At 46.4% G+C, this 17,348-nt stretch overlaps 1 protein-coding gene across 3 annotated transcripts in view; it reads left to right on the forward strand.

The window, feature by feature from the left end:
* NAV2 (neuron navigator 2) overlaps positions 1 to 17,348 on the forward strand; it is a 423,467-nt gene that overhangs the window by 121,208 nt on the left and 284,911 nt on the right. For all 3 annotated transcript variants that reach the window (XM_081533713.1, XM_081533716.1, XM_081533715.1), the window contains exon 2: positions 8,337 to 8,454. In XM_081533713.1, the coding sequence (XP_081389839.1) occupies positions 8,337 to 8,454 (118 nt within the window). The remainder of the gene's footprint in view (positions 1 to 8,336; positions 8,455 to 17,348) is intronic.

Raw genomic sequence — 17,348 nt, forward strand, 5'->3', positions numbered from 1 at the left:
TTGGAGAGAAGCAGAAGAGATGAAGAAACAGTGGCAAGAATACACAGAAGAACTATATAGGAAAGGTCATCAAGAGCCAGATAACCACTATGGTGTGATCACTCACCTAGAGCCAGACAGACATCCTGGAGTGTAAAGTCAAGTGGGCCTTAGGAAGCATGCATCACAACAAACAAAGCTAGTGGAGGTGACAGAATTCCAGAGGAGCTACTTAAAATCCTTTAAAAAATGGTGCTGTTAAAGTGTTGCACTCAGTATGTCAGCAAATCTGGAAAACTCAGCAGTGGCCAGAGGTTACTGCCAGTTACAAAGGGAGAAAACCAGCAGTAGGCTCCTCCCTCAGCCTGCTACTGTCTTCTGGGTCCGGACAGGTATATGTACTCCGTGGTATAAACAAGTTCCTGTGAACCAGGTTCCAAAATGTATATTGAGCGTGGGAACTGGCAGTACCGTTCTGCACATGCTCAGGTTGGAGATACAAACCCTGGTCACATCTTGGTGCTCTGGGAGCCCAGCTTGCTAGCACTCACTCTCACTGTCTAGAGACCAGCTAAAAGCCAAGATGCCTTCCCTTCTGACCCTCAGAGCATCAGAGGGGTACCACGAAAGCCTGCCACTTAGACGTATTCTCCTCAATGGAAAAGTCCCATCAGGGCCCTGGCTTGAATGGTACTTCTTTTACTCTACACCCACTTTTAAAGGACTCTGGGGTCTTAAAGACAGTCCAGTAACTCTGCAGCTTTAAGGGCATCCTTGAATGCATCAAAATGCTATTCATAGCGATATCCATGGGTCATCAAGAAAACATGGAGTTGGGTTAATTTAAAAAGCACAAATCATGATAATCTAGGGAGTCCCAGTGACATAGTTAAAAACGGTGGCTTTCAAAAGAGGATGCTCTCAGCAATTTAGAAAGACATACTCCCCTGAAACTTACATTAATTTGAATATGAATGGGTGTGTGTGTGCGCGTGCTAAGTTGCTTCAGTTGTGTCCAACTCTTTGTGACCCCATGGACCATAGCCCATCAGGTTCCTCTTTCTATGGGATTCTCCAGTCAAGAATGTTGGAGTAGGTAGCCATTCCTTTCTCCATTTAAACATGAATAACCACTATTTATTTGGTGTTGTGCTCCAGACACTGTGTTAACCACAGACATACATGCTCTTATTGTGTCTGTAAGGCAAACCTGCATATCACCACCATGTAAGTGAGGGCCCCCCTGACTCACCATGGGCCACCTGGCTGGATAGCAAAGATATGGATGGAAGAGTCATTGCCCTCCAGGGTGAGTATGTGGTAAGAATCAAGGACACCAAGCAGAACTGGATTCTTCCTTTGAGAAAACAGGGAGTAGCCCCAGTGTTTGGGCTCAGCCCCTGTCGTAATCTGTGGCCTTGAGCAAAAGATTGGCTGCTCTGGGTTCCCTGTCTTTTTCCAGTGTGTAGGGCTGGGGTATCATTTCCTCATTTGAATGTTTATTTCAAGACAGTGATTTTAATCAAGGCAGGGTCTACCTTGGGAGAGGATATCTTAGACTCTGATGGGGAGAGCGGGAACATGGGAAAAAGCCACCAGCTAATAACCTTAGGCCCCTCACTTCACCCCAGGCAGTTGAGATGATCTGTGGACATGTGACCACACCTGTGGAGTAGGTACCAGGCTTCTTGCTAGATGCTAAGGATGCAGAAGTGAATGTGTTAACTAGCTTTGCCTTTAATAACAAATAGTGTATTTTGATTTTCTTAAAACTGTGACTAATTGGATAATCGTTCTTTGTGTATTCAGGTGCTGGGTGGACACTGTACTATTGTTGCAATGTCATTTTTGTACTTCGGGACGATCATAACTAAGCCATTTTAACCACACACTGCACAGTCATGGAAGCAATATGATGTTGACGATATCCCTGAAGTCTACAGTGAGACCTTGAATGGAGGCCAGACAATAGGTTCTCTTCACAACTAATTGGCTGGAAACCACCTCAGGTGCTATTAATAAATGACTAGTGTACTTGTATCTTGAATCTCCTCTCTGGCATTTCCTGCTAAGAGATTCATTTGCACCCTTTTCCTCCTGTAACCGCTGTGCTAATTCTATCTGCTGCCTTTTGGATCCATCAGGCAGCCTGACACATTGGTCTGGACTTAAGAGTTGTTCAGGCAACGACTTTGGGTGCAGTTATTTTATAGACTTTGGGGAGGTTTCTTCCTTCCAGTGCTACCGATCCCCCTCCACTGGAGAGCTAATTGCAGTATAAACTTGGCACCTTCCCCATTGGTTTAACAACAGTGCAATTTTTATCAGTTTTCCTGTTACAATTAACAATCGGGTTCTTTACCTCACTTGATCTGTCAAGACTTTCCCTCTTCGATTTCAGCCTGTTTGATATGAAATGAGGTGGAGTTGTAAGCAAACAAATGACGCGCTCCTTGAAAACCTGTCAAGGCTCATAAAGTGAATCAAAACGAATTCACTCTCAGCTGTCATTGTCTTCCTTCCCCTTTTTTCTTTTCGAGCTTTGACAGAACTCCTTTCCCTCACCAAGTGCTTCTGGAGCACCGACGAGGTCTCCCGTCAGAGCTGGTGGGGAGAGTGGTGAACTCAGTGAGATGAGTCAAAGTGGGAAAGACGCCTGCGGATACTAGTGGGAGACGATTCTAGGGCCTGTTCCTCTAGAATTTTTACTCTGGAATGATGTGATAATTTGGAGGTGGGTGTGGCAATGATGGTTTTACTCTTTCCCAGAACTGTGTGGTTCTTTGCCTTGCCCATTTCTACTGAAAGTTCACCCATCAGGGATCGGTGGGCTCCAGGGAGCCCACCTGGAACAGCAGCAGTTCTAAGTCTCTAGAACCCTGGGGAAGGATGATTCTGGATGCCTGAGGCTCAGAGAGGATGCCCTGCATGCCGTAGCCCTTGCTTAAGATTTCAAACACACTCTGTTCCATTTTTTGTTGAGTTTCTGAACCTGATGAAGTCCTTAATGACTAAGGATGTGGTGAGTTTATTTTCCAAAGGTACTTCTAGGAAGAATGGTAGTTATTGCATGGGCTACTGAAACAGTAATTGAGAGGGAGGGCGCTGACGTGTGTCAGTGCTTAGCATGACCCATGAAAACTGTATTTCTTAAAATAAATCTAGGCATTTTCCTGTGACTCGTTTCTTCAGAAAGTTGAGAGCTAGGGAGAGGAAACTGCAGAGAAATTAATGATTCTTGTTTGGATCCTGATTAGTGAGCTTGCACTACGGAGTGATTTATTTTCTCTATTCCTTCCTCTTTTCAATCAGTAAAGAGACTTGAGATCCTGGTTTGAGTATTTGCTGAGAGCTCACATTAAGTCACCAATGTAATCAGTTTCTCAAGGATTTGCCCTTTTGCTGTCTGTTCAGCTCAACTCCACAACCACTTACCAAGCCCCTGCTGTGCCCTCTTTTTGAGAGGCACGTCTGGGCCCAGGGATGGGCAGGACACCATCTTTGCCCCCAGTCTGCGAGTGGGGGTGAGGTGATGGTGCCAGCGTACAGGTTCCCTGCTTCGTATGCAGCTTGGGATGCAATCGGGAAATCAAGAGTGAACTTCATGGAGGACCAGCATAGGAATGGAGTTCTGCTGGGTGGTCCCGGTGGAGGCCCTCAGGTGGGTAGGGTGGCAGGAGTTCAGAGATGGGGGAGGTGTGAGGTTCTGTTTTCCTGGGGTAATAATAATCGTAATTATTCCTGAGCACTTGCTCACTATAGGCACATTATGTCATTCAGTCCCTATGACACAGACTGGCTACTTTTTTCTGTAAAGAACCCGACAGTAAATATTTGAGGATTTGTGGGCCAAAAGTCTGTATCACAATTATTCAGCTGTGCCATTGTGGTATGAAAGCAGCTACAGATGGCAAATGGATGTGGCTGGGTTCCCATAGAGCTTTGTTTACAGAAGCAGGTGGCCCATTGGGTTTGGCCTGTGTACAGTTGGCCAGTCTCTGCCTTATTGGATATTTGGTATAATCCCCATTTTATGGAGGATAAAACTGAGGTACAGAGAGGTAAATAGAAATTCACTTGCCAAGGACCAGCTTGACTTGGTCAGTGCCCAAGCCCATGCTCTTAACTTTCACACACACCACCTCCCCTGCAATGTCGGACACCAGCTGGGGAGGAGTAGGTAGATGTGAAGACTTGCCTTGAGCCACAGTGTGAAAAGTCTGTCTTTAGTTCAGTGGGGAGCCATTGATGATTTTTGGAGCAGGTGACAGGATTAGAGGTGTGCTGTTGGAACACGAAGTTGGCAATGGTGTGTAGGTGGATTCAGAAGAAGAGCTCTTGTTCTACACAGCTTCGAGTAGAGAGGGTCACTTCTCTGGCAGAGCCATTGCTGTGGCCTCACCAGGACTCCACACTGTGTGTGTGTAGGTACCCCTGGACTTGCTGAAAGAAGCCTGCTTAACCTTGGTTTCCTGCTGATTTGTGCTGACACATGGAGGGCTGGCTTTAGAGAGACTATGTCTATTTTAAAATACCCTTAATCACCTAAGATGGAGAAGGCAATGGCACCCCACTCCAGCACTCTTGCCTGGAAAATCCCATGGACAGAGGAGCCTGGTAGGCTACAGTCCATAAGGTCGCTAAGAGTCGGACACGACTGAGCGACTTCGCTTTCACTTTTCACTGTCATGCATTGGAGAAGAAAATGGCAACCCACTCCAGTGTTCTTGCCTGAAGAATCCCAGGGACGGGGGAGCTTGGTGGGCTGCTGTCTATGGGGTCGCACAGAGTCGGACACGACTGAAGCGACTTAGCAGCAGTAGCAGCAATCACCTAAGAAGGGAATGAGCAGAAGTAACTGAGTTGCTTCCCACTCAGCGGTGTTCTTGCCCATGGCCTGTTCTCACCTCAGCTGGCGGTTGTGGGGCAGACGGCTTTAAGCTTTGGGATGTTCTCTTGGTCTCTGGCAAACCACTCCAGTATTCTTGCCTGGAGAATCCCAGGGACAGAGGAGCCTGGTGGGCTGCCGTCTATTGAGTTGCACAGAGTTGGATGACTGAAGCGACTGAGCAGCAGCAGCAGCAGCAGCAGCTTTGTCTCTCAGACCCTCAGCTGATAGGATCCCTCCAGGGCTTGAGACATCCCTGAGGATGTATCTCCTACTTAGGGATGGATGCCTCACTCTCCATACCAACCCGGCCGGTTTTCTGGCCTGCTTGTCTTTTACCATCTACCCTGGGTTGTGATTGCAGAGGGAGTGCTCCAGACTCTTGAAATTGTACCTTGTGACAAAAGAGAAGGGGAGTGAGTCCTTGAGTCATTTGTACCCTGGAGGTTCAGCGTAGAGGCTGTGGCTGGTTTTGTTCTGGCCCGTTTTATAAGGCTGGGAGTCACCTTTCTCATTATTCCTTTTATTTACTGGACACTTAGCATGTCTCAGATTCTGTGTTCTTTATGTATATGGACTTGTTTCACCCTCATAATCACCCGATGATGCGTAGGTATTATTATTCCCCTCGTGAGCACACCCAGGCCAAAGGTCATAGGTGTACTAGGCAGCCTGGCAGCTAATGTTCAAAGCTGTCTGCTCATGCCAAAGCACTCCTCATGACCACCCACTGCCTCTGCTTCCCGAGCCCCATGTGGGTCAGGCCAGGGGCTTCCAGATGGCGCTTCATTCACTCAGTTCTTCACAACCACCTTCTGAAGTCGGATTGGCTGTGCCCATTTTACAGCTGGATAAACTGAAGCACAGGAAAGTCAAGTGACTTGGCTAAGAAAAGTCACGTGACAGCAAGGGATCGATTTGGAGCTTTTATCTGCTGCTGCTGCTAGGTCACTTCAGTCGTGTCCGACTCTGTGCGACCCCATAGACGGCAGCCCACCGGGCTCCGCCGTCCCTGGGATTCTCCAGGCAAGAAGACTGGAGTGGGTTGCCATTTCCTTCTCCAGTGCATGAAAGGGAAAAGTGAAAGTGAAGTCACTCAGTCGTGTCCAACTGTTAGCGACCCCATGGACTGGAGCCTACCAGGCTCCTCCATCCGTGGGATTCTCCGGGCAAGAGTACTGGAGTGGGGTGCCATTGCCTTCTCCGAGCTTTTATCTATATGTAAACAATTCTTTCAGTGTGAACATAATAGAGGAATGAGTCTCGTCAGTAGGAGGGTGTCATGGAGGGGGTGAGTTATTTGAATGATTTATACTCATATTCAGAGAAGCAGTGTTGAGCGCCTCTGAGGGATTCTAGAGCCAGTCAGCCTGGGTTCAAATCCTGTCTCTGCCACTTCCCAGTGACCTTGGATAAGTTCCTTTACCTCCCTGCACTTCAGGTTTCTCTTCTGAAGCGTTGACGCAGTACTAGCATCTGCCACACAGGATGAGGATGCAGTGAGTTAATATGCGTGAAGTGTTTGTACTACTGTGGGGTGTGTATTAGGCTTTGTGTTAGTTGTTACTCAGCTCCTACTCTGTATAAGCCGCTATTTAAAAAATAATATGTTCTATCAGTCCTCATAAGAACTGACAAGTACACGGTATTGATCCCATATTGCAGATAGGAAAACCTCGGCTCAGAGAGTTAAGGTGCTCAGCTGAGGTCAGACACCCATTCCTCAACAGTTACATATCGGGAAGTTCTAATGTGTTTTGTGCTATTGTAGGTCCTTGGGCTACATCATTGAACAAAACAACCCCAAACCCCCACCCTGGGGAGCCTCTAGAGTTGGAACTTGAACCCTGGTCTTTCTCTTTCCTTTTGAATGTTGTTCCCCTTCCCTCTCTCCCTCTTAACGATTTCATCCAGTGATCATTGACCTTTTAGCCTGGCCATTGTAGTGACCAAGATGGCTCTCCGCTTCCTTAGATTTCTCAGTGCTTATGAAATTGAAACATGATCTTGCTGTACTAAATTTTTGATCTGACAACTTGGGAAGTCTTGAGGGAAGAAAGTAATGGACAGGAGTTTTCTGTTCTCAGCACTTGATGAAGTAGAAAGGACATGTCCACCTTGTCCATTCTTGAGATGAGGCCTTCACTGTCCCAGTTGGAGTAGTCAGAGGTGCCCCTCCCTGGCAGGGCCCTGCTTTGCAAGTCCAGGCACTTACCCTTGAACCCACATTTGGGGAGTTTGAAGGGCAACACCCCATTGTGCTCACACCTCTGCTGAGCACAGTGTTGGGAAGGATGGAGGGAGGGCTAGGGCAGGGGCAGGGCTTCGGCTGCTCCGTGAGTGACGCGAGATCTCAGAGCAGGCCGGCTGATGGAGATGCAGTGATGGGCTTCATCGTTTCGGTGGAAACCTCACATGGGTTAGTACATGAACTGCAGCCGCTGACGTGGCCCAGCTGAGAGGGGATACTTCTCTTTCTGAGCAACCATATGTTCATATCCCTCCTGGGGGGGGGGGAAGGTTCTGATAAAACACCTTTATGTTCCCCAACAAATTCACAAGCCCTCGTAGGAAACTTAGCACGCAGAACTGATGAGGAGGTTTTCAGTTTTGTTTTCAGTTTGTGTCATTGTGGGAGAAAGTTTGCAGGCGAGTCTTCCTGGTTTGTTGGCCTATTGGAAGAAAATACTCTTTATGCTGGTGGCTCTGTGACTGGGAGGGGTGGGTCTGCGTGTCCCCCAGAGGGGTCTGCTTTCCTGATCCCATGGCGGCCCAGCCTCTGCCTTTCAGGTGCTGTGCTCACCAACGCTGTGTTTAAATGTGTTGGAATTTGCTGGGGGATTTTTGTTGTTGTTGTTCACAGAATCCCAACAGTGAAAATGATGCTGGGCTTTTAAATTAAGCTGATTAAATTTGAGATGATTGTGAGGCCATTCATAACTCCACTCACACAAGAGTAATTGAAGGGCTCTGTGTTTTGGTACTTGGCTCCCTTACAAGGGACCCAGGCTCCTGAGAACTCCTTTCCCTGAAATGGCCCATGAAAAGATCGCCTGTTGGGTGGTAACCTCCCCATACGTTTTCTCAATAAAGAGAAAAAGGTGGGAAGGGGCCGGGTCGGGCGGTGGGGTGAGGGAGACCGCGCCTGCCTTTAAAGCCTCAGCCTCTCAAAGCCGTCTGGTGCAGACTGTTTAGTTCCGTGTCCCCTGTCCCATTCAGGCCTCTGCGTGTTTTGAGGCGTTCTTTAGCTTTCTCCTGAGCCTTTGACGGCAGATCTCTCAATAGGTGAAAGCCCGGCTCTGGCCAGCTGAATGCCCCACGGGCACAATGCACTGCATGTTAATGGCGAGGGCTGGCCCCAGACAGCTCGCCGGCGGGACAGTGGCTCCTCTGCTGGCCCCGCAGCTGCTGGGAATGCTGAGATGGGATCTGACGGGGCTCCTAAAGTTGCCTGTGTGCTTTCTTGCAGATCTACACGGACTGGGCCAATCATTATCTAGCCAAATCGGGCCACAAGCGTCTCATTAAGGATCTCCAGCAAGATGTGACGGACGGCGTCCTCCTGGCCCAGATTATCCAGGTTGTAGGTAAGAGCAGATTTGACCTCAGGGGGGTGGGGAGGGGGTGGGTGGATGAGTTACCTTGGAGACCAGTCCAACGGGGTCAAGTCTGGCAAGTGGGGATGGAAGCCTGACATCATCTCAAAAGGCAGTGTTTCTGTTGTATGTGGTGACAGTTTATTTGACTCTGTTTTGTGCCAGAGGAGGGTGGGTACCAGCTCATTTTGCCTGATAAGATCACCTACAGGGCAATCTCATCTTGATTTCTCTAGGAAGAAAGACTGGCCATGGCTGGGGGAAATGCTTGTGGTTTATAGAGGGGCTCTCTGTCCCTCTTCCCTCCTATCATTTCTGGCTCCCTCATTGCCCCTCCCCCCCGATGATGTGCTTTTTTATGGATTATTCTGGAAATATTTCCAAAAAAAAGAAAAGGCAACATGAGACTGGTTCTTCCTTGTGAACTTTAATTGGGTCTGAGAAATCAAAGGCTCAGTCTCTGCAGAGAGCTGGTTCTGGTTTTAATACTGGGGGAAGGGAACTGGAGCAGTGGGATTTTTAATGCCTTGGCTGTGTGCTGGAGAAGAGGAGTTATTCTGGGCAGGCACGTGGGTGGAGGCTGTGCACAGCTTTGCCTTGGGTCTTCGGGGAAGCACCCCAGTGGTCCTGCCTGAGAACTCGGAGCAGACCGTGGAGGCAGGATGTCAATTAGATGGCATTAGGCTGATTGTTGTCGCTGGCAGCCTCGGCAGCCAACTCATGCCAAGGGAGAAGAAAGAAAAAAAAGGACAGAAGCCCCAGCCCCTCGGGCGTGTTGTTATGGAAAAGTTGCTTATCTTTCAAGTATGAGAGGCAGCCATGTATAGTTGTAGCTCTGCTCACGTCTATGGAGATCGTACCTAAAAATACAGGCAAGTTGGCCTAAGGTGAAACTTCTGGAGTGCCATCTAGAGAGAAAGATGCTTCCTTGCTGTCCTAAGATTGACTGAAGACCAACTTCCATTGGTCCTTCTTTTTCTCTCCTTTTTCTCTCCTTGCCCATATTAGTTTGCTGTTGCTATGTAACAGATTGTCACAAACTTAATGACATAAAAGAACGTCTGTTCACTACCTCACAATTTCTGTGCATCAGCGGTGCACACACAGCTTAGCTGGGTGACTCTGCAAGGCCAGAGTCAAGGTGCTGGCCAGGGTAGAGTTCTCATCTGGCGTTGACTGGGTAGAGGGGTCAAGCTTGCTCAGATTGTTGAGGCCACCCCCATCTCCTAGAAGACCCTCTCAGTTCTTTGAGACATGGGTCTCTGAACATGGACTCTGCTACCTGGTTCCCTGTCTTTAAAATGGGCACACAGAATTCCCTTGTGGTTCAGTGGTTAGGACTCTGTGATTCTACTGCAGGGAGCATGAGTGCAATCCCTGGTTGGGGAGCTAAGATCCCGCATACTACATGGTGCAGCCAAAGGAAAAAAAATGATTAAAAAAAAAAAAGCAATTAAAACAAGTGAAATAAAATAGGCACAGCCATGCCTGCTTTTTTATCAGGGCTTCCCTGATAGCTCAGTTGGTAAAGAATCTGCCTGCAACGCAGGAGACTCCGGTTTGATTCCTGGATCAGGAAGATCTACTGGAGAAAGGGATAGGCTATCTGCTCCAGTGTTCTTGGGCTTCCCTTGTGGCTCAGCTGGTAAAGAATCCACCTGCAATGTGGGAGACCTGGGTTTGATCCCTGGGTTGGGAAGATCCCCTGGAGAAGGGAAAGGCTACCCACTCCAGTATTCTGGCCTGGAGAATTCCATGAACTGTATAGTCCATGGGGTTGCAAAGAGTCAGACATGACTGAGTGACTTTCACTTTCATGCCTGTTTTGTCTGATCTCGTGGCAATCTTGTGAAGTGTAAAATAGGCATCAGATGTGAAATGTGCTTGGATACTGTGAAGTGTTTCTGGATAGCACTTGGTAGCCACTTGAAGGCAATGGCACCCCACTCCAGTACTCTTGCCTGGAAAATCCCATGGACGGAGGAGCCTGGTAGGCTGTAGTCCATGGGGTCGCTAAGAGTCAGACATGACTGAGCGACTTCACTTTCACTTTTCCTGTTCATGCACTGGAGAAGGAAATGGCAACCCACTCCAGTATTCTTGCCTGGAGAATCCCAGGGATGGCGGAGCCTGGTGGGCTGCCATCTATGGGGTCGCACAGAGTCAGACACGACTGAAGCGACTTAGCAGCAGCCTTGAAAGGTATGTGTAGAAAGATGAGGCCTTGGAATCGATGTCAGAGTGTGTCGTGATAGATTAGTTATGTCTGTTGGGTCCCAGAGTTGGTGAATGTGTATGGCAAACTTACTAAACATAGTGCTATGGAAATATAAGCTATGGAAATGTAAGCTAGCACAGTTTTTATCATTGCTTAGGAGGATGCTTCCCTGAATCTCTTCTGATGAGATGAACTCCCAAGATGGTGACCTCTCTGAGCCTGAGCCACTAGTCTGTGATTTCAAAGGCTCAAGTTAGTTCCACTGATTCCCAGAATTGGATTCCTAGAGACTCCATCTTGTGCTGAATAGAAGTCTAGTGGTTACAGTTGCTCTTTGGCTGGAGACCTAGACCTCCTACTCATTCTTGAAAAGTCAGTTTCCCTCTGATCCCCTACCTAACTCTCTCCCAGGTAGAACTGGAGGGACCCTCCTCTATCATCCCACTGACTGCTGTATTGGGCCTGGCTCTCCATAGGTCTGGCTCTGAGTCATCTTCCTTTCTGGGTTCACAGCACTGAATGGGGTATCTGGAGTGCAGTGATGTTCACAAGAAGTTGAGTTGATTAGTTTAGGGATGAGAATGTTACTCACTGCAGCCACTGCTTCCCTAAGCCTGAGTTGGATTGTTTCCCACAGGTGGCCTGAATGTTTCCCCTTCTCAGGGTGTAGTATTCTCCTGAGTATTCCTTTCAACTGTATGTCACCCTCCTCCTTTCCAGGATGGTGCTGCAACTCTAAGGTTTGGAAAGGATGTTTTAAAAGCCTCAACCTGATGTATGAATTGCTTCTAGGAAAAGTAGTCAGCAGACTCTATTAAATGCTTCCTAGGATGGGCAACTACCTACCTCCACAGCTAGTTCTAATGATGGAGAGTTAGAATCTTTTAAAAGCTCTTCTTTCATTAAGTCAAAATCTGCCCCCCGATGGTAGTATCTCCCTGCAAATACTAGTTCTACACTCCAAGGCTACAAAGAGCAATCTGATCTGAGACAACTAGAGCATCAATATAACTGAGGACCATTGTGGATTATACCCATGGAATAAAATAGGAGTATACAAATCTATATGCTGATAGATAAATAAATAGATGATATATCAATGGAAGAGAAGAGAAGACTCAACTGAACAGGAGAATGCTGACTGATGAATGTAGAAGGAGTTGCAGCTGTGATGGTAAACATTAGTTAAGGCAAGAATCATCAATGGATCCTGAAATCTAAGGGAGAAAGTTTGATGGAGAGCAGCTATGTGCATGGTCTCAAAGTGGCTCTTCACTGATGGTGTTTTAGTTGCAAAAGGAATCAGGTGTCATGACCAGGTGATCAAACTACATTCCTGGTGAGAAGCAGCTGGATGTCACGTGCTTGCTGATAGGGTACCTCGGAAAGAATGCAACATCACTTCATGTTGTATTGCACTCAGGGGTTGGAAAGCCTGAAACCCATCACGAGGACTCTCAGATAAACCCAAATTGTGGAACATTCTATTGAAAAAAAAAAACCAAAAACCACTTGAATTGTTCCAAAATGTCATTGCTGTGAAAGAAAAAAAAATATGGCTGAGAAATTGTTTAAGAAGAAAGGACATTAAAGAGACCTGACAGCTAAATGCACTTGGTGATGCTGGACTGGATCCCATTCAGGGGAATAAAATGCAATAAAGGACATTTTTGAGTCAATTGACTAAATTGGAATATTGGAATTAGAGCAATGTTACATTTTCTGAAATTTAGAATTGTACCCCAAAATAATATCCTTTTCCTTTGGAAGTACACATCAAGAATCAGGGATATGACCCATGGAGCCTACACTAGGACTTCCCAGGTGTGTGCATCAGTCGCTTCGGTTGTGTGTGACTCTCTGCGATCCCATGGACTGTAGCCCGCCAGGCTCCTCTGTCCATGGGATTCTCCAGGCAAGAAAACGGGAGTGGGTAGTCATTCCCTTCTCCAGGGGATCTTTCCAACCCAGGGATCAAACTGGGGTCTTCTGCATTGGAGGTAGATTACCATCTAAGCCACAGGGCTTCGCAGATGGCTCAATGGTAAAGAATCTGCCTGCCAATGCCGGAGACACAAGAGATGTGGGTCTGGTCCCTGGGAAGATCTCCTGGAGTAGGAAACGGCAATCCACTCCAGTTTTCTTGACTGGAAAATTCCATGGACAGAGGAGCCTGGTGGGCTCCAGTCCACAGGGTTGCAAAGGAGTCAGACACAACTGAGCCTACACTAAAATGATTCACGAAAAATAATGTCTACCTATAGAGAGAAAGAGGGTGTGAGAGAGGAAAGGAGAAAATGAGAACGGATGATGTTGTATGGAAATTCTCTGTACTGTTCCTGTAACGTTTCTGAAGGTTTGAAGTTATTTTAAAATAGTTGAAAAGAACTCATCTAAATGAAGGTCCATCAAAACTTGCAGGCAGAGAGATTGTCCTTTTAAGTCACAACCTCTTCCTAGATCTAGGAGGGAGGACGATAGTGTATAATGATTAAGGGCTCATGTGCTGTGAGGCCTGACCCATGATTAGGCAAAGAGTCACTGGGTTAGCAAGGAGGGAATCAAGGAACATTTCCTCAAGAAATTTATCTGTAAACCAAGACCTCAAACTGGGAGTTAGCTGGGTGAAGTGGTCAGGGAGGGCTTTCCTGGTAGAGGGAATAGTGTGCAGAGATGCTGGAGGGTAGAGAGCCAGAGACTCAACAAGGCAAATAAAGCAAGGTACAGGGCTAACCCAGGAACAAAGCCAGTGGTTGAAGACTTGACTTTCAGGTTGGGGAATCGAACCATCTCCTCAGCTAGTTCTAATGATGGAAAGTTGGAATCCTTTGAAAGCTAAGATGTTTTATGTGAAGGAAAACCTGAAATGCTCTTCACAGATGCTACTCCTAACTAAGTCTTCATCGAGCGCAGATAGGTCCTAGGCTCTAGCCTTCTATTTATCCATCCACTGTCTTCCCAGATAGTGGGATAACTTGGGGCCCGTACTCTTCCATCATTGCCTTCTGCCCATTGGGCAGAAAATGAACCCTGTGCTGCTGCTTCTTGGTGCCCCTGCTCTGGTGACTGAGGGTTGAGTGTCTGTGTTCAGCCTCTTATTAGTATGATTATCTTCTTGAGTCCTGAGCTGCCCAAAGCCGGCAGTTGCCTGCCAGCCCATCAACGGTGCCATGTCCGTGAGTTATTAGAAAAGTTTATGAGGCCAGGATAAACAGCATGAATCAAGAGGGAGAGACAGGCCTCCCTCCCTCTGCTTACATCGCTGTCACTCAGGGAGGATGCCAGAAGGGGTTGGAGTGAGCGAAGGAGAGAAGGGGCGGGAGGAAGAGAGGACAGAGGAGAGAGAGGGGGAGGGAAACAGGATAAACAAAAGAGGCTTGGAGAGAAGGAGGAAGCCAAGACAGAGGGGAAGAGATTCCCATTAGAGAAGCTGATAGCAGCTCATTCTCTACCACCATTTGGGCTGCCTCTGAGCTCAACCAGGAAATTCACACAACCCGCAGGACTGTACTTTCTTTCTGTTGATGACCTGCTACCATGGCATGACCTTGGGTAAGTCATATGCCTTTCAGTGAGGGCAGGCAGTTTCTCTTTCTGGACATTGGCGGGATGGTCAACTGCCCTGCACATACATAGGTGCCAAGCATAGATGCTTGGGCTCTTGAAATGCTCTGAACCCTTACCAGGAGGTCTTTTGAGAAGTGACGAGCTTGATTCCATACTTCTTAAAGTGCCCTGATGCTTTCCAATGACTAACTTGTCACCTTCCGTGCAGACAGGTCTGCACACTAGAGCTTGCTGGAATAAATACCACTGGCACTTCAGGATGCCAGTTTTAATGACAGTTGAGGACTTTGGGGGACATGGCTTTGCTTCTTTGGTTTTCTACTTTGGGGCTGTAGCCAAAGACCCCCTACCCCGAGTTAATAAATTCAGCTCTGAAGACCAAACTCTTCTTACCAGCAGAGTGAGAGCTTCTATTATTGCTTTAAGTATTTATGACAACCACAGAAAATTTTGATTGGCTTCCCTGGTGGCTTAGCTGGTAAAGAATCTACCTGCAATGCAGGAGAGCTGGGTTTGATCCCTGGGTTGGGAAGATCCCTTGGGGAAGGGAAAGGCTACCCACTCCAGTATCCTGGCCTGGAAAATTACATGGACTGTATAGTCCATGGGGTCGGAAAAGATTCGGACACAACTGAGCGACTTTCACACTTTCACTTTCACAGAAATTCTTGAGAATTTAAGTTAAAGGAGAAGTATTTACATTACATGAAATTGGTAACTAGGAGGTCCAGACTTTTTTGCATTTTTATTAAGCATTTATTTTGAGTTTGTGTTGAGTCATTTGATTGATCTCTTCCCATGCCTTCTTTAGAGGGTCATAAATAGGCTCCCCCCGCCATTGGTTTATTTTGAATATTATAAAAGGGAAGCTTTAGCCTGATAGGAGCCCAATGAACTCAATGAACACCTGACTGTGGTTTAAGTAACAGACCATGAAAAGGAACTACAGGGATAATTAGACTCAATCCCTTGGTTTCATTTATCCAGAAGGTATATAAATGATCTTGAAAATGACTTCTCAGGATTACAGTTACCCACCCTTCACTTTAATGAGCATCAAAGAGCTGGGTATTGATCAGAACCCAATGACTCATGACTTTGGCCAACATGAGTATCCAATTGGAAGATACCTGGGGTGGCCTTGATTCTCAAAAGCCGTATATTTATTCTTCCAGTGTTGTATATCAAAATCCAAGGTCAGAGTGCTAGCCTGCCATAATTTCCAATGTATGAAGGAGTGCCAGGTGTCAAGGATCTTTCTTTTTTTCCACCTTCAGGACACACATTTATATATACACAAGTGAAAGGGCAGCTGCCTCAGAATAGGCAGTAAAACTTTGATTCATTGAAATATTCAGAACAGTCCTTAGTTCCCCTCAACAAATACATGTTGAGTGGGTACTATGTGTCAGGCACTGCATTAGGCTCTGGGGTTATACTAGAAAACAAAGCAGAATGAAAGTTCTTGGTTTTGTGGAGCTTACATGCTAGTGATACCTTTTGGCTAATTCTATTTTCTGGTGAACTGAACAACAAATATCTCTGAGTCATCCCATTCATTGTACATCTTTTATGTGCATCTTTTAAGGCTTTATGGCACCTCTTTGAGGAGTAGGGAAAAGCAGGTGGAAAAAGCTTCCTAAAAGGCCTATCCCAGTGTTCTTAAGAGTTGCAAAAACTCAGGTGGCTCCTGGAAGACTGAAGTCTTCCCAGATGGGTCATAGGCATGAATGTCTATTACTCTGGGCAAATTCTAAAAAAGGGGTAGGAGAGGCTGAATGTATACTAACCAGCCTGTCTCTGGTAGTTAGGATTTTAAATAATGTCATGCCACTAGCTTGCTTAGCTTGCTTTCTTATTTTTTACTTCTCTCTCAAGGTAGAAATGCTGGAGGGAAAAAAACCCAATGGAGGTAACAGTGAACTATGTTTAAGTACAGGTGTTCCAAAACCTTAGTGTCGTGGGAAACTGTTTCTGTTATCCTTTTCAGATTCTTTTTTTTATGTCTTTTCATGGAAGTTTTAGATGTTACAGTCATTAAAGTCAGACGTGATATATAGATATATATACAATTTTGCAAGCACTTACTGAGTTGTAAGGCTACAAGTGTGAAAAACAGAATCTACCTGTTTGCATAGCTGGGAGGCTAGAAAAGGAGTTACACATTAGGTGGCTAAAAGCAACATAGAGGCAGTTTCCAGGGTGCTGGGAGAGCAGAGAGACCTAGCAGGCCTTATCTTTCTAGAGTGGTGACATGTAAAGGGATGTGGGATTGGGAAGGAATCTTAAAAAGTCTTCAGAGAAGGCAAATCTGAAGTCCTTTACTGTGAAGTCCTAGCTTGGTTTCTGGGTTAAACTCAGGTGGAGAGATCAAAAAGGAAAATTTTATTTTATATATTTCTACATAGATGATAAAGAGTATGTATAATTGGATTAATGATCTCTACCATACAAAGAGGGCTTCCCAGGTGGCTCAGAGGTAAAGAATCCAACTCTCAATGCAGGAGACCTGGGTCAGGAAGTTCCCCTGGAGAAGGAAATGGCAACTCACTCCAGTATTCTTGCCTGAGAAATTCCATGGACAAAGAGGAGCCTGGTGGGCTGCAGTCCATGGAGTCACGGAGTCAGACACAACTGAGCAACTAAACAACGTACATAGAACTGTCACTATGTGCTAGGTACTGCACTAAGCATTTTACTGGCATCATATAATCTTCTTTTCACAGCTCCTCCTCTAAAGTATGTAGTATTAGCTCAATTTTGCAGATGAGCCAACTCAATTTTATAGGTGAAGCAATGCAACAGAGAGGTTGTGTTACATGGCTAAGATCACACAGCTCAGAAGCTGTAGAGCTGGGTTTCAAACTGGGGTATCTTTGCCTCTAAGCCACGATACATACTGCCTTTCAGGTAGCACTGCAGTTGCAAACTCAGATGTCCTAGGCTATATCTTACAAGGGTTCCTTTAGACTGAGGATGAAATACATTCACCATGGGCAGCTGGGCCTTTCTTCCTTGTTTTTATTTGATTTCCAGCTTATTCAGTTCAGCCTCTTTCTATCACTTCTCTAAGTAGGTTGGCACTCTTTTGACTTCAATA

This window comes from Giraffa tippelskirchi, chromosome 10 (assembly GCF_054371585.1).
Source record: "Giraffa tippelskirchi isolate mGirTip1 chromosome 10, T2T-mGirTip1v1.2.pri, whole genome shotgun sequence".
Taxonomy (NCBI): Eukaryota; Metazoa; Chordata; class Mammalia; order Artiodactyla; family Giraffidae; genus Giraffa; species Giraffa tippelskirchi.